The sequence below is a fragment of the Tympanuchus pallidicinctus genome, unplaced genomic scaffold (assembly GCF_026119805.1).
Source record: "Tympanuchus pallidicinctus isolate F22 unplaced genomic scaffold, pur_lepc_1.0 scaffold8, whole genome shotgun sequence".
Taxonomy (NCBI): Eukaryota; Metazoa; Chordata; class Aves; order Galliformes; family Phasianidae; genus Tympanuchus; species Tympanuchus pallidicinctus.
In genome coordinates this window covers 9,236,585-9,255,118 of record NW_026294802.1, presented here as the reverse complement: position 1 = coordinate 9,255,118, position 18,534 = coordinate 9,236,585, and the positions used below count along the sequence as shown (strand labels likewise).

At 35.7% G+C, this 18,534-nt stretch overlaps 1 protein-coding gene across 1 annotated transcript in view; it reads left to right on the top strand.

The window, feature by feature from the left end:
• Positions 1–18,534, top strand: part of IGF1 (insulin like growth factor 1) — a 55,334-nt gene that overhangs the window by 23,122 nt on the left and 13,678 nt on the right. Inside the window, exon 3 of the mRNA XM_052668584.1 lies at positions 15,275–15,456. Within this exon, the coding sequence (XP_052524544.1) occupies positions 15,275–15,456 (182 nt within the window). The remainder of the gene's footprint in view (positions 1–15,274; positions 15,457–18,534) is intronic.

The following is an 18,534-nucleotide window of genomic DNA, read 5'->3' as shown; positions in this document are numbered from 1 at the left end:
ATGGTCCATGTAGAACTCTGGAAATATTTCAGCAATGTTTGTGAGGCAGTGAATCAAAATGTGTCTGAGCAAGATATGGGACATGGTGCAACAATGCTTAGATTCTTTGGAACATAAGGAAAGAGCAAGTATTCTATCAGAGATATTTTATCATTCATTTTTTCATTCATTCAGCCAGTATGGTGTCTAATGTGAAAATTTACAATGTGAAATAATAAATTAAGAACATCTGTTCTATTAGGAAACAAATGTATTACTCAATAATTACTACCAGTTTCAACACTGAAATGTTAACAGTATGTACGATTTTTTAAAGACTTCACTTCTTAGTAGTTTTACAGGGTACTGGTCTGAAACACTGTAGGTACTTGCCAGATGTGGTACAATGGTAAAGTAACGCTATTAACAGAGAGCGTGTTTATCCTTAAATCACCCCTCTCCTGTTCTCTCAACCAAGGAGAAATGATTTCTGAATTTCCTAATGATCTCACAAGATAAACATTGAAAGTTATTAGATCTAGAAATAATTATATTAAAAAGAGCATTATATTTTTTAATTCTAGTGCTAAGAACATAAATCTTTCCTAAGTCCTACTTATCAGTACAATGACGTCACCCTGGAGTAGGGAATAGGATAATCTTCCTTGTTGCTGCATTACTGAAGAATGGCAAGGAGCTCTGATAAATGTCCCACTCACTGTATGTTTCCTTACACCCAGTCCTCGCTTTTACACTGGACAGAACAAACTGTAGATTTTAAAAGCGTATATTGTTTCCAGTATTTCTTCTATCTTCTCTCTCTGCAGTACTGCAACATGTTCCAAGCATTTTTCAGCGCTTCCACTCTGCTCTTTGCCTTCACTCCACCAGCTGTCACTCCAGTGACATTTCCAAAGCATGAAGCTAACAAAGAGCAGGGTAGAGCTTAACTGCTTAAGCTGTGGAGATCAGTAGCGGTATTTTAAAATATCAACAGAACTCTGTGTATTGGGAACAATTTCTGATATCATTACTTGAATAGACAGCAGTGTTTATTTACCACACAAGCAGTTGCAAAGAACGTATTTCGGTTGCTTTAGAAACTCTTAAAAGTTTACTGAACTATAATACACAGGCATTTGAATACTCTCTACCATAATGCTTAATTTAAATTAGAAATTAAGAAAGCCTAGCCTGATTAATACTAAGAAATTTCTGCACAGACAATTAAGAAGCTATTAATAATGTGGAAAGGAGGCCGAAGTACAGAGTATAGGAGAGATACTAGAGAAGAGTTACTTCCTGATTTGCACTTATTCTCTCTAATTGTCAAATTGCAGGATCTATATTTACAGGTCATGACCTGAAATTTGACTCTAAAATGGAGTTATCACATGGGGGTGCCTTCCTATAACAATTAAACTTTCTTTTCACTTCTTGTTTTTTAACTGAGCCTCTGCAGTCCAAGATCCAAATACTGACAGGAAACCTATTGCAATGTGCAGGGAGGGCAGTGTTTCCTTCAGTCTGTAAAATACGAGTCCTACTACTGTGTCAGAGCACACAGAAGCAATGATTAGGTGTGGGTGCCGGCCACCAAAGTGCTCAGGGCTCCCTAGAGTAACAGGCTCACAATGCTGCATATACTGCTACTAGCAACCAGCACTCCTGCAAGGTGCCTTGGCTGGAAGGAGCAATGAGTGTGATAGATCCTGGCTATCAACACCGAAGTAGTAAAGGGATTGTTTCAGTTTTTCAGTAGATCTTCGCATCGGGAAGAATTTCTAAAATGCATTTAAAAGACAGAAAGCCTCTGTATTAGGGTAAATTTTAGCTCTTCCATGTTGATAACACAAGTCTTCTGGAGGTCTGATCAGTTTGCTCTATAGTAGAAGTAATATTCTGGATATTTCAGTGCCCAGATCTATCAGCTAGAGACACTTAAAGGGAGCTTATAAGCAGGAAGGAAATCAACTTTTTACAAAAGTAGGTACAGATAGGACAAGGGGGAAAAATTTTAAACTAAAACAGAGAAAAGTTGGATTAGATGTCAGGAAGTATTTCACTCAGAAGGCAGTGAGGTGGTACAAGCTGCCCAGACAAGATGTGGGTGCCCCATCCTTGGAGGCACTCAAGGCCAGGTTGGATGGGACCCTGGGCAGCCTGAGCTGCTGGGTGGCAGCTCTGCCCACAGCAGGAGGTTGGAAATGGGTGGCCTTTAAGATCCCTTCCAACTCAAGGCATTCTGTGATTTGATGATACCTCTTCATTACAACAATTACTTCTCTCTATCTTTTATTAAATAGAAATAATTTCTACCGATGTCACCACAGAGGGCAATTCATATAATCATAGAAGCATGGAATGGCCTGGGTTGAAAAGGACCACAATGATCATCTAGTTTCAACAACCCTGCTATTGTCAACCACCAGACCAGGCTGCTCAGACTCACATCCAGCCTGGCCTTGAATGCCTCCAGGGATGGGGCATCCACAACCTCCTTGGGCAACCTGCTCCAGTGTGTCACCACCCTCTGAGTGAAAAATTTCCTCCTAATACCTAATATCTAATCTAAACCTCCCCTGTCTCAGTTTAAAACCATTCCCCCTTGTCCTATCACTATCCACCCTAGTAAACAGCCATTCCCCCTCCTGTTTATATGCTACCTTCAAGGATTGAAAGGCCACAGTGAGGTCTTCCTGGAGCCTTCTCTTCTCTAAGCTAAACAAACCCAGTTCCCTCAAGCTTTCTTCATAGGAGAGGTTCTCCAGCTGGTACCTGGGGTATTTTCTGCAGATGTTGCATAGCTGCTAGTCATGCACACAGAGAAATAAAGAGAAGCAAATAGTCTCAAACGAGTCAATACTATGCAGCTACTTCCCTCGTCTTTGGTTTGTGATTTGCATCATCAAGATCAAGAAAAAAGCAGCAAAGATGATGTTTATGTTGATTGTTTTCCATCATCTCTAATTCTAAATGAGATATATGTTAAATGTATCTGGTCCACAAAATATTGCTCTTAAGTTCTATAGAGAAAACTTTATGCAGTAGTCTATTTTTATGGTTTTAATCTTTAGAGTGATTACAGTTGACTGAATAACAGTTTTCTGATACTAGATGGAAAGTAAAAACAATTATAAAGTTTAAATTGATAACAACTTATTTAATGACATGCTGTCTAACTGCTAGAGGCATAAACAAAGGATACCTAGGATGCCGGAATGAATTTAGGAAATTCATTAGAAAAGTTATTAAGTGACATTACAAAGAAGACAAGAAGTATTGTATGAGAAGCATATGCAAATGACAGATGAGGATAGATTGCAAATAATTAAGCAAAATCACAAGAGATGTAGTTTAGACAGTAATTTAGAAACTGAGAAGAGAAAACAGACTCATTTTAGGCAAGCTGATTTAATTTCACTTCCTATTATGACTGCATTCTGGATGCTAACCTGAAACTTTTCTGAATTTCACAAAGGAGGAGATTGAGGTCTGCAGAATTAGTGTCATCTTGGCTAAGGCCCTTCAGCTGGAAACCTCACAGGATCAGCCACACTCACTAAACTTGCTGAACTTCTCCAGCCAGGCTGCACAGCCTCCTTGGTTTATTTCGGCACCTCCTTTTTTGGCTAGCAAAAAGCAGTTCAGAGGAATGCGAAATGAAAAACAAGGGGAAAAAATTAATCCAACTTTCCCAAACCACAGAAAACTTTCATTTGGTATACGTTTTGACCAAAGTTTCAGTGAGAGCAACGGTCAGATTTTATCCAAAAATTACTCTGAATGGAAGGAACTCTGAGCAGTTTTGATGCACAACAACTGAGAGAGAAGCACTATGCTGACAGAATCTGTATCCACACTCTTGAGTGTATAAATGCTAAAAGTGCAGATGATTGCATGTATAATCACAAAATTGAATTTGATTATTCTATTTTATTATGAAATTTGAGCGTCTAAGGATAAAGTTACTTTGAATATGTTATAAAAAATACTTTCTAACTCTACAGATGTGATGGTTGAACATGACTTAATATCTCCTGGACGTTAGCCCTTTCCTTTAATTGTATGAAATTATACAGAAGAAGCAAATGAATACATTACAAGGAGTACATTTTTTGTTGTGGAACTATTGTTTTTTAGCTATTCAATTTGTTTAAGTATATCAATATCAGATTTGATTGTAGGATTATCTACAATGCACTACATAAGAGCAGTTATATGAAAAAATTAGTGACCTTATTAAGGGAAATTTTGGGTATCTACAGGTATGCCCAAAGACTACTTTCCTATCTACAGGTTGACTCTTAATTTCAAGTTTGAATACTAGATTATTAATTTCAAATGCAACTAATAACTTGCAACTGTGGAATAGGTAAGACTCACAACAAAAATATTTGAAAAGACTTGAATACTTCTGTCTATGTCCAAGAAATATCTTCAGACACAATTCAGAATCTACACTGTCAGAGAATCAAAAACTTTAAAAAAAAATCCTTCAGGTTTTGAGATTTACTATTGTTTCAAGGAACTATAGGTGTTGAAGGCATGAGAATTAAAAATGGTTGTGATTTATAATGACCAATATAGAGACTTAAGGAATTCTTTAAAAATATACTTCAAAAGAATTACGTGTTTGTTTTTATTTTTTATTATTTTCTGTGATACCACCATATGAGTCCTTCAGTAGCCAAGCATGCTTAAGATCAGTTGGTGGGGTTTATTTTCATTTTTCCAGAATTTCTTTTTCCTTTTTTTTTTTTCCTTTTTTTTTTTTTCCATAAACACCATAGCTCCTGAGCAGAAATATGTCCAGCCTGATGTAGAGGATCTCATGATGTACAAAGTCACTGGCCATGTTGGGAAGAATGATCTTGTAGACACAGCTTACTAAGTTTACACATTAGTCTACCGAAATGATAAATTAAGTAGTTTGCAACATACTCATCCGTAGTTGCATACATACTCATCCGACTTCTTTTCTCACGAAATTGATTCCTCTGCTTAAATGCTTGTGGATGCACAAAGTTGTGGCCCAAAAGAAGTCAGTGAGCTTTTAAAAGTGGCATGTGGAATTTAGAAGCTAGATCAGTTCCAGAAGGAATTAGGGTCAAAATTTGAGTCTTTTTGGATTAAAACTTCAGCATCACCACAGCCTTTTTATACTGGTAATATTCCTATTTAACCCTGAGAACAAGGAGGGAAACAAAAGCGCAGTATGACGGCCAAATAAGGGAAGACATGAAGAAACATCTTTAACTGATGCTGAGATTTCAATCTTTAATCAAGTTTAAACTTGTTGGAAAGGAAATGGTAAAAGAATTCTTGTTACTTAGAAAAAAACTTCTCTTTAAATGGAAATAAACTTTTAAAAACTTTCAACTTTCCTGAAAAGGCCATAGAAACTTTGCAAATGAGAACTTCAAAACATTTTCTTAGAAAACTACAATGTCTTTTGGAAATTGTGACTGGAAATGGCATTGTCAGTCTTGTATAAGTAGGATTACTGCATATTTGCTTCATATGTATCTTTATTGCCTATAAACACTGCCATCTTCAGTGGTCCCACAGAAAACATGGTTTTAGTGTATTTCTCCCTGAACTATTTGAGCGTTACTTTGATTACATGTACTCTGCAAGTCTTCTGTGATAAAAAGATGGGATGGGTAGTCAAGGCGAGTAAGAGTCGTTTCACTTATTGCTCAGGTTCTTGTCCCTGTCACTGGAACGTATCTTCCCACCTCCTCTTGCAGTATTAAATCACTAAGGAATAGAGATACTACTGGTAGAGAACCAGTGCAAGTGAAAGGCAAGTCAAGCATAGCACTATATTTAGCTAGATTTAACGAGATTTTATGTCCAGATGCAATGTCCCTTTCTCACTCCGGTGACTTCATCCTCACTCCCTAATTGCTATGTAATTAGCTGGAAAGTTTCACTTTTTCTTTTATCTTGTTAGACAAACTTAGCAGGAGTGTCATGACCTCAAAGGAATCTTTGCTTTCAAGATTAGAACAGGTATATGGTTAAGATATTGACCAAATGTGCTTATGTTGATGTCAGTTCAATTCCTATCACTGTCACAGCCTTCTGTTCTGCAAATAATTGATAGCTGGATCACACAAATATTCAAACTAAGTAGCATCTTCCTCTGCAAAGAGCTCACTTAATTTCAGATAAAGTACTGTTTAACATCAGTGAAGATAAAAGAAACTGACTTTAAATTTTTCTGTCTAAATTCCCCTTCAGAATGCGGTGGTTAATCTGTGTAGGTCATCAAAACTTTTCTAAGTCAACCTCAACAAAGAAAACACCAACAGCCCCAAACTAGCAGACAATAAAAAATATTTTTTTCTGGAAAATATTTAACATTTAAAATATTGTTGGTAAGAAAGATACATGCTGGACTTCAATTGAAAGCATTAATATATTTTACTGTTGCTTAATTTTTAAAAATAGTGTGTTTCTGACTTCTAGAAAAAATCTTAAATAGTTGAGAGTCTAAACAAAATTACTGCACAGGTGCAAGGCTGAATTTTGTTCATTTCTTATTCTCAATTACTGCATAGAACAGTATACAAGGTTGGATGCTTGCTGACAAAGCCTTTAGCAACATCTTGCTAATCAGAGCCTATAGCTCTGTAACACATTGCGTAATAGAGAAACAGCACTGAAGTCAACTGTGTTAGACAAATACATATCTAGTGTGAGAAGTGAGTCTTGCCCTTGCTGATATCTTCTTTCTCCCTCCTACTCTTCCTCATACCCTGTACTGTCATATTTGTTTCTAATGAGGGAAGGAAACTTGCTGGCATCGTTCTCTATAATAGATTGAATGACAGTGGCCTGCTTTTAATTGCTTACACCCTGTAAGGACTGCTGCCAGTTGGTAGCATGTAACTATAGTTGCATACGTGGATAGTGTGAAAGATATGAGATACGAGATGTTTAGTCTCATTGTTATGCAACAGCCACTTAAACTTTCTGCCTCTAATTAGGTAATACAGACTTAAGAGTTCCCTGATTGTCATTTGTCATTTGCTTTCACTTCTCAGAATACCTCTGAAAAAGAGTATCTTGATAAAATCCCGATTACACTGCAAGACATTGTATTACTTGTTGTGCAATCAGAGGCATTAATTCTGAGAAGCAGTTGGTCTGCTTCATGTTGTACAAAAGAATTCTTTTGTTCTTACCTCCTTCAACGAATCACATTACATCCACTGCCTGCACATCTTTCCAGATGCCATGAAGATACTGTTTACTCACTAAACTGCAAGATTGGAAGGCAAATCAAATGATTGTTCATTATCAGCCTGATGCTGAGCCCACTGAGAGCAATGGAAGTTTTAAAATTGATTTTAATAGATTTTGGATTAGGTTCCATATAAGTATCTTCAAGCAACTGATTCATAATAGAGGATAACATAGAAGATTTCCCAATGACATCAGTGATCTTAGGATTTCACCCAATTTTGTTTTTTGCATTTTTATTCATTTGGAAATTCCAAATAAATCAGAGTTTATGGGCTAATATATGTATATGGCTATGGGATAAGAAGGGTAGGGAAGGTCATAACATGATTTGTTGTTCTTTTACTAGGCACAAGGGTAAGCAGTTGTTAATTACTGTGAGAGCATATACAGGAAAAGGAACGAATGTATACTCATTACAGATGGATGACTGTATTACCATTGTACTCCTGGCTGCATAATAGTGGGAAATATCCAGATGTAACAATGACCTTCTGGTTTCTAATTATCTTGTCCTAAACCTTGATAAACCTGCTCCTACTTGCAAGAGTGAATTTCTGTCCGGCAAAGCATTTCCCTTGCCAGAGTACATATATATTTGGCAGCATCTTGCACTTTCCAGCTCTGGAATCTGATGTAAGCTTGTAAATTGTGCTTGGTTGGCAACATTTTCACCCTCTAGAGCACTGAATTGGTGTAAAATAATACATTATGCTGTTTCCCACTCTTTCTCCTCTTTTTTTTTTTTTTCCTCAAAAGAATTCTAAATTCTAAAATTTCTGCTTTGTATTCCAGCGCAATTTTCACAAAACTGTAGGTCTTTCTCTTTACACATTGCATCTGGCTTAGCAACTACTGTGTGAAGCATAATGGCTCTATGGCTCTATCACATGCTTAGTATCCTTAATGACCTCTGAAGCAGCAGTTCCATAAGGAGAACAGAATATAGTTAGTAAGTATATGTGAGTGAAAATCGCTACAACTGCTGTTCTTGGGAAATAAGATTAGAGGAGGATATATATACATACAATTTAAAATACACTGAAGAACAAAAGTGCTCCTGAAAGCATATTTCCAGAGGAGGGGAGAAAACATTCTTCAACGCTGTGGCAGAGTACCTGATAAACATAGACAGATAAATTAAATTATCATAACTTTTAGGATAAATCTACATTTGTTGGCTAATCAACTTCACTGAAGTGAAAGAGTTCTTTTATTTTGCACTTGAAATGTTTATGAGTTCTCCTTTTTTTTTTTTTTTTTTTTTTTTTTTTCCCCTAATGTGAGCTTCTAAATGTTGATTACTCAGGGAAAAATCTCCAAGAAGTCAAAGTCTAATAGATTTCTCTTATAGAACAGTGTTAACTGATTCTAATCAACTAGTATTTTAAATGGCAAAGTTGTTAACAACAAGCAAAGACCTTCTTGCCTTAGACTGAGTAATTAATACAATCTGGTATTCTACAAAGCAGTAACTCTCATGCAATATCTCAATATTAACAAATGCACATGCTTTCATAAAGTTTCTCTTGTGCATACTGATAAAGCTTATCCTCTATTCTCATGCATATTAAATTAGACTTCAGAGCTAGATCATCCATTCATTGAGCATTTATAAATGCTAATATATGCTCATTTTGATGAACACAAACAAAAATCAGCCTAAGCATAATTATTTTTTGGCACTGACAAAACATTGGAGGAAAGTGGAAGCTAAATATTAAATACTGTAGCTTCAAAATGCATGCAAATTATTTACATGAAAATCAGAATGCCTACTTTGCAAAATTTAAATCACAAGGTACTTCTGCTAAGGAACTTCAGGAAAGGTCACAACATTTTTTTTTTTTGCTTGTTTATTCATTTGTGTATGTGTTTTGTTAGTTCATAGAAGTATCAGAATACAGGCATTTCCTGCTGATTGAACACTGACTCATAATTTTCCAAATTCTGATTATAAATTTCAGAGTACTCTCAGCAAGTATTACTGATATAATACTAAACCATTTGTCTGACATCTTCAGATGAAAAGAAATATCAACAATCTCATACTCTGTATGTGCATTTATTTATAATACATAAACACGGAACATAAGCCAAGAGGCATAGAGATGCATAACTAAATATTAGACTGGGTGGTATGCTTTTTAGAACAAATATGGGTCATCATATTTAATCACGGAAAATAGAAATAAATTGCTTTGTAGTCCACTTGCAGTGCATGCTTTGTGATTTAGGACAAATCACCTGCAGTGCAAATCATGTTACTTTACTTCAATTATCTAGACATTGCATGCGTACCCTGAGAGTAGATCAGGTAGCTTTCTGTAGTCAAAGAAAGAACACCGGCTCTCTCAGAGAACAGTTTATTTTGAATAATGTGCCCCAAACAGACCAAGGTACTCTTCAGATGCACCTCCCTGTTGACTATCTCAAATTTGACCGCTAATTTTCTGATAAAGGAGCTAATTAAGATGAATCTCAGATTTATCTGCTTTGCCACCAAAAGGCAGAGAGCAAATAGAACTCGAGTACTTCAACAATGAACTCCCAGCCAGGACCTAGCGCAAAGGACATTCTTGTTCTGTTACTACATCGCAGTATAGCAGTATAGACTCTTATCCTTGTTTTTCAAGCTCAGAAAGTTCTCTGTGGCTGAACTACTACTCCATGGTATGCCTACACACATCCAGATAAACACTGGTAAATGAGAAAAAGAATTTTGCATTCCACCACTTCAAAGAATCTCTCAAAAAACAAAAATGGAAAGAAAAACAAATCCAAAAAAACCTCCAAACTGATCTTTCAAATCGACCTTTCAAAATTGTACAGAACATGTTATCATGACATTTTATAAGAAACGTTTTGAGTTTTTCAGGTCAAAAATACAACAGTCACAATATCACAGTCTACTAATATGTCAACAGCATTTTATGTTACTAACGCTGCAGTTACAGCTGAAAGTTGACTATTAATAAGTGAGGACCATAGTTCACTGCTTTTCAGAGTTACATTTTTTTCTAAATTACAGTCTAAAAATCACTCCTGTGTTCTACTGTAGGGCCTGAAAAGACACTGAAAGGTACTACAAATAAGAAGTCGCAGAAAACTTCAAGGACACATTACCCCAGTTCTTTCTAAAGTCCTCAAAAACTGATTTTTTTCTGGTTTTTTTCTGGGCTATTTTTCATGTAATTTCCTCCCCTTAATATTAAAACAGTGGATTTGATTCTCTAAAGAATGTCTAGTTAGTCTGACAATTGAAACTTTTACAATCCACCTACACCAGTGATTCTAACATTGAAATTGTCAGTAGAGCAGAAGCATCAATGAAATATTTGGGGGTTGGGAAACAAACAAATCAAACATAAACAAGACCTACTGAATTACTGCAGTGGCTTTGTGCTGTTTCAAGGGAAGTGCTGTTAGTACAGAAGCCAGCTGTTTAACTATTGGAATTCTGCAACTTGGCCTGCTTTCAGTGAACTTCAGAATAGTGTGACTAAACTTTGTCTCTTCTTGTAGCACATGGAAAGAAACATTCACATATTTGGTACAGTAGATTAAATGAAAGCCAAAAATTCTATTAACTTTGACCTACACAATATGAAACCTCTTTTGAGCCTGAAACTGACAAATAAAAAAAAAGGAAAGAAACCTCCAAGGAAATCAGTGTACATCAGCAAAAAATAATGCCTAGGACTGTCACATGTCCACAGGCAGCACTTTGAAGGTTGAGTAAATATAAGGAACTTTTTTGATGACAGCTGGAGGGTAGCACTGAAATAATGTCAGAAATATGAGAAAAAATGTTATGGGTGCCCAGTATACTCACGCAGCAGGATCAGTCCATATTTTGAGACAATATCATAAAAACTTAAGGAACAGAATACTGATATAAAATGTGCAGAACTCCCAACCATTTATTTACTCATATGGATTTTAGTTTGCAGTTAAGTTCTCAGTTAAATCAGCCATTATGCAAAACAGCACTCGGGCACGTGCTCAATGTTGAAGTGCTTTACTACAACTTGCTTGAACATTGGTTTAGATCTAAATGCATCTGATAATGATTATCTAATTCTGCAGTCCTTTCAGAAGAATCACAGAATTATAGAATCATAAAGGTTGGAAAAGACCTTGAAGTTCATCTAGTAACTCACTCCCATGCCCACTAACCACATCCTGCAATGCAATATCCACATGGTTCTTGAGCACCTCCAGGGACAGTAACTCCACAACAGCCTCCTCCACATCAGCACTCTTTCAGAGAAGAAACTTTTCTTGATACCCAATCTGAAGCTTTACTGATGCAATTCAAGGCCATTGCCTCCTGTTCTATCACTATTACTTGGGAGAACAGGCCAATCCCCACCTCACCATAACCTCATTTCAGATTGTTATACAGAGCCACAAGGTCTCCCCTAAGCCTCTTCTGCATACTAACCAACTCCAGTTCCCTCAGCCACTCTCCCTGAGACTTGTGCTCCAGATCCTTAACAGCTCCATTGCCCTTCTCTGGACACACTCCAGGGCTTCAGTGTCTTTCTCATTGTGAAGGGCCCAAAACTGAACACAGTACTTGAGATTCAGCTTCACCAGTGCCAAGTACAAGGGACAATCAGCTCCTGTCCTACTGAATATAGCATGGGCCAAGTACTGATAAGACCCACAGAAGTGATCACAACTTCTTGCAGTTCTTTGTCTCATCTCTATCTATAGTAATATTATGTATTGCAGTACTTTAGAAGACAATAGCAATTTCAAATTTGTTAATTTTTAATTAATGTAAGCATTAGGTATTGCTCAAAAGTAGAGCCTAGAATTACAATATGAAAAATAATCAATTTTTCCTATTCTTATCTATTATTTTGCCTAATATTCTGAACAAAACATCACAGATTTTACAATCAAAATAATACTGATATATTGTCAGAATGCTATATATCCTATTGCAATAGAAGTTAATTGAGGAAAGAATGCATTGAATTATATAATTGAGCTAAATTTGAAATGTCAAAACTTAAGCTATGTTGTATGCTCAATCTGGACAAACTGAAAAGAATTATGGATTGATAAAAAGGACAAAGGACTTTAAAAAAAAATCACCTCCATTAACCAGTTCATCTTTGGCTTTTTTACTAATTTTTTTTTATTTTATTATTGTTTAACATTAGCAATGTTAAACAATAATAGATTTTGCACATTTCTGAGAACATTTACTTGATTATTTCCTTTATAGCATTTTTGTGTAGAAATGGATCCCATAAAAATGCCACTATTAGCCATTAGTCATTATTGGAAGAAAATTCTGATCAAAATATTCCACTAAGGAAAACTACCCTAGTAAATGCTCTACCAAGTAAATAATTGGCTTCAGCAAAGAAAAAGGACACTTGTTTTGCTAAACAACTTTACAAGTTCAAGATATTTGTAGTCTTGCTTCTCATAGCACGAAGATTTCAGGTATCAGCTTCTGTACATAACTTTTGGAAGTTCCTGGCAGAGATCTTTCATCTTATTGGCCTTACATTTTGTCACTGTGATATAACAACATCTGTCTAGTATGAATGTCAAGAAGATCTCATGTGTACACTTCTTAGAAGAGCTAAACATAATTAATCCTAAAATTTCTTATTGGCTTGACAGATTTTTTTAATGTATGACCTATTTTCTACATAGAAAGCTCATGATAAGCCAGCTGAAACCTACAAATGAGCAGTCCCTCCTTATTTCTACTATTATCGGTAGCATGACAATGGTACAATACAATGTACAATACAATACAATACAATGGCAATGGGTACAGTAGCCAACCTATGTACTTTGCGAGCTCCTATGAAATACTATTCAAAGGAAAAATCCCAAATGAATTTTTTTAGAGTGTCTTTGCTTATGAGACATTGATAGACTGAGAAAAGAATGTTTAACTAATCAAAAATTTGTACCTGCTGTTCAACTGGATCTATTAAGAGAAGGAACCAAATTTCACAGAATCACAGAATTTGCCTTCCTATGTTTTAAATTGGAGCAGGACAAAATATGAGAGCACTCTGGGTATTCAACACAGTAATGACACCCCAGATGCTATCATGACAGCTAAATTTTAAGAGTATTAGGCTTAGAGAATCCAATTAATAGGCTTCAGGAAAAAAAATAATCCAGTGAACAGCTTGTAACTTATAACTCAGTGAGTGAAAATAGTCTGGAAAAAAAAATCCAACAACAAATCTTTATCTTCCTATTCATAATACTTTTCAGTGATACACAGAAAACAATGCACACTCACAAATCAAAATATTACTGTAGCATACTCCTGGCATGCTATTCTGTTTAGTCTTATGAAACAAATAATTTGTAGCAGACAATGTACAGTATAGAGGCCCTCAGTGAATTGCAATCTACCAAGTAAGCATGTTTTTCTTTTTGTTTAATTTATAGTCCCTGGAAAAAAAAGACATTTAAAAACCTATTGTCTGGGTTTACAAAGCTCATGAGGATAGTTAGTTCTTAGCTGATTGTACTGCTGGCTAAAATGTTAGACATACTTTACCACTAGAGGTCTTTTCATTTACGGATGTACTGAGGCCGCATGGGTTCTTCATCAGTGGACATATGTTTTAATCACAGGGATCTGCAAAATGCAGTGTTGTCTTCAAATTGACAACTGCAGACCAGATATGTGGAGATTAACCTAGAATTTCTGTGTAGGAGGTAAGAATTCTCAGTGAGAAATGGAATTTTCATCTTTGTTGATATACCCTTTCCCTTTATTTAGCTTCAGTAATTTCTAAAAGCTGAATTCCCTGCCAAACTCTGAATAACAGAGTTTTGGTCTCAGTGATAAAACTGAAAAGGAAAAATATAAAAAAAAAAATTTTGAGCTGACTGAATTGAGTTACTTCATTTTTTTTGGCTCCTTCTTTCCTTTTTTTTTTTCCATATTTTGGGTTTTTATCCAATGTGGATTGTCTCTACATGGAAAAATTTAATGCTGAAAATGTCAAAACAAAACATTTAATCTTTTCAAAATTTTACTGTCTGAAACCAAATTCTAACAGAATTTAAAAATAGACATAGTAAGACAGCAATTATTTTGTTTCTTCTGTGAATTTACTGTTCATTCATTTCTAGAGTCATAGAAGGGCAACTACGTATCCAACTGGGCTTTATACATAGAAGCCCTGGAAAAATAGGTCTGTAATCTTTTCATAATATGTCAGTGAAAACTCTAGGTAGTAAAGAAATCAGAAATCCTTGACAGTGCAAGAATTCTGTGAGTCAAAGTGTAACTCTTTACTGGAGCTGAGTGGAAAAGGTAGTAAAATGTATTTTCTACAGATGCCCAGCATAAACACTAAACACAGGAAGGACCATGTTATGTTAGTCCAGTTTTCCATCCTGTGCAAAGCTATACAATATAAACCATTCTGTCTTTACCTGTTCCATCAACCACAATCCTATTTTTGCTGCATTTCATTAGTTACTGTGTTAGCTTATTTCCTCCTGCAAGTTTTTGAACTTGCAGATCTTCCAGCCTGTGTAGTTTTATACAGTTTTCTCCCGTTTGAACATATTCTAACTTCATACAGTGGCTTAATTTCATTTTTCTCACTTGAGAATACTTGAAAATACTGCACAGGTATGATCTTTAATCGTCAGCTACCTCAATCAATACAATGATCAGCTTTTGTCTAAAAGCTAAAGGATAATTTTATTTTGCAAGTCCTCTAAATGCCAGAATGTGGCTTTCTTCTTCTCCATTTTCAATGCCAAGGTAGTTCAAGAAAATCATTTGATAATAATTTTCTGAGAAGATATATGCTTGATAAATGCTTAAATGCAACCACTCATAGACAGAGGTCAAAGCTGGCCATTTCCAGAAGTATCCTTGAAAGCTGTTATCTAAGAACAGCCATAGATGCTGCATCTACTACTGTTGTGCTAATTAAGGTAAACATAATGCAACTTAATATGATTGCTGCTGAGATCTTTGCATTTTCTTTCTAACATGAAAACTTTCCACTTGTGTTTTGAATAGGTAAGCCTACAGGGTATGGATCCAGCAGTAGACGCTTACACCACAAGGGAATAGTGGATGAATGCTGCTTCCAGAGTTGTGACCTGAGGAGGCTGGAGATGTACTGTGCTCCAATAAAGCCACCTAAATCTGCACGCTCTGTACGTGCTCAGCGCCACACTGATATGCCAAAAGCACAAAAGGTAGGCCAGGCCAAAAGACAAAAAGTTCTATTTTAGGAAAAGAAATTTATGTCAAGGCTGATTACTTAGCAAAAAAACTGATGCGTTCTGCCTACTAGAGACACTGAGATTTAGTGGGTTTGGGGAAAATAGCCTCCATGGTAGAAAATAAGGAGAAGATTCATCTCTTAGAATGCTGAATAAAAACCTGCAATTGCTAAGCTAGTAGTTGTGAGGCTTTATCCTGCTTCTGGGTATTAACTGAGATGTACTTACGTCATCTGATCATAAATAGCACCTAAAACCTCTCTCAAAAGAGAAATCAAACAGAGTTTTTAAATACTCATTTATCCAGAAAATACTCACTCATCCGTTTTTGTAAGGAAGAAGCAGACTGAGTGACTGAGAGCTCTTCTAGTATTCTTTTTATTGTGTAAATGAACAAATCATTTTCTTCTTTCATTATTGTTTCGGCTTTTTAGGTTTTTTTATTTACCAGAAGTAAATTAAATTGATAATTTAACTCCAGTCACTATATACTTCATTTTAACTGGTTAATGTTTAATATGTGTATTCTCCAAGAACTGTAAATATTCATTGATATTATCTGTATAGTTACAGAATTCAGAGCATTCAAACATCTGCCTATGTTATGTAGATACTGTACATATATGTTGTTAAATCTCTTTTATCCTCAACAGAGCCTATAGTTCAGCTAGGCTGCCATTAAGCTCTCTTCCAACTATCTCTCCTATTTGAGTTCTGAACATCTGTTTTACATGTTATCTGTCATCTTCTGTAAACCTACAATAATATATTTTATTGCCGTTGACCTTTTCTCTCCTATATATATGTTGTTCCCTTTCCTACAGTTTTCTGAATACTTTTTCATATAGGAATTAAACTGCATGAAATCCTAAGACATCATATAAAGCTAGGAAACCAGTCTTATGTACTAATTTTCTTAACATTATCTTCATTAAATAACAACTGTAAATGTTCTAACATCACTTCTCTTCCATAAAATAACCAAAGAAAGAGAATCCTTTCCATCTCTTCCTTAAGGATTTTCAACCTTTTAAAGTAATGGCTGTATGATTCTTCCTGAGAAACATCACCTTAGTCATGAACATCTCAGAAGATCCACACAAATGTGTGTAGAACATATGCAGAACACAACTATGGACAGAAAAACCCTGTAGTTTATTCATATCAAGGCACACATACTTCTAAGGCTTGTGGAGAAAGAAGAAAACAAGCTTGGCCTGTAATCTCTGCACTTCTTTCCATAGTTATTGCTAGGGTGATGGGTAAAATGTTCTATAACACCATGTGCATGAAGACAAGATACCTGCTAGCTCTTCGATAGATCTCCATGCCACTTTCCTTAGAGGGCCAAGGAATGTCCTTCTTTAACAGATATATTTTTCCCTGTGGGAATACATGCAGGAAGACACTTTCACAAACTGGAAGAGCCAGAGTGAAGGCCTTTGTACATTAGATGAGAAGGAGGTGTTCGAGAAAGAATAGTGTGCATCAGGGCCTTGCTCCCATTCCTCAGAGAAGAGATGAGATATCAAACTTCAAGTTTTTCAGAAGCTTTTAGGACAGTGCTTTTAGATATTGCTTCTAGGCTGCCCAGAGTGGAGTCAGGGGTTGGACTCAATGATCCTTATAGGTCCCTTCCAATCTAAGATATTCTAATTTAAGAGGAAAAAAAATAGAGTGAGTGTGTAGTAACTGAGATGAACTAGCTGCAGCAGACAGCATTCAAGAAAAGGAGAATAAACAAGAGGTGCAAAGGACAGTAAAAAAACAATGAAAAACAGTAAAAAATAAGGCAGGGAATTAAAGAGTCTCGTAAGATGAAATATACTGAAGAACTGAACGAACTATGAAGTACAGAGTTTCGAGAAAATGGGAAAGAAAATAAAATTAGAGAAAAATTTCCTATTAAAGAAAAGAAAACTGATGAAGTAAATGTATAGGAGAAGGAGGAAAGAGATGATCTGAAGCAAAAAGTTCATAAATGCTTCTTGATGGGAAATCGGCAATAAAATATTAGAAATCTTATAGGAAAAACAAGCTGAATTTCTCCTTCATCTCTGTTAATGTATAAAATTAGATTGAGGAAACAAAAATATAGGAGTAGGAGAAACTATAATTCTAACTTATGCTAGATAAGAGGAACATATAGTTAAAAGAAATAGAATGCAATAAGAAAAAAATTATACATCAGAAAGCTCTAATATATATTTCCGTGTTATTATTTACTCTTTCTTTTTGCAATAGTACATGCTTCCATTAAAGAAAGACAATGCTATGTGCATATCTTTTCTTTGGATAGGTTCACTATCACAGAAAGATATCGGGTTGGTCAAGCAGAACTTGCCTTTCATGAACTCATGCAGGCTGGGCCTGATTGCCAGGCTGTCCTGCACATGTTGTGTAATCCTGCTCATAAACAGGGGCAGACAGAGGATGATTGATGTGGCCTGGGAAACCCAAAACGTCTGTGCTGGTAGAAGGCTAGCATCAAGAACCAGTTTTATCCAAGTACAGAGACTGTATGTGTAGAGTTTTCTGGGTGTGTGTTTTTTTTTGTGTAGTAAAAAAAACAAGATTTTTTTCTTCAGGATTGTTATTTGTTCCATTCTAAGACCTTTATTCATAATCAAATATAAAAGTTTTCCAAAAGCTAAGCAATAAAAACTTTGATAACATATAAAGTGATATTTTACATACAGCATACTTCACAGATCTAAAAAAATGAAAGAGGAAAAAGGCAGTTAGAAGTGCTTCTTTATTGCCATAAATTCTATATGCAATGGAGCACATACTCAACCTTAATTCTAAGTTAGATACCAAGCTGTCAATATCTCTGTAATTGTTTTTCCACAGCCAGCCTGTAAAAAAATTATCTTAAACTGGGGCAGCCAATGAAAGTACCAGACATGGATATTTGCTTGCGCAAAGAAATAAAGTGTACATCAGAGCACAATGCTACAGCTGCTGGCTAACCACTCCAAAGTTTATTGTGAACCAAATGGGCTAACGCAGAGTATGGATTTCAACACTATCGACCTTAATGAAGTTGTG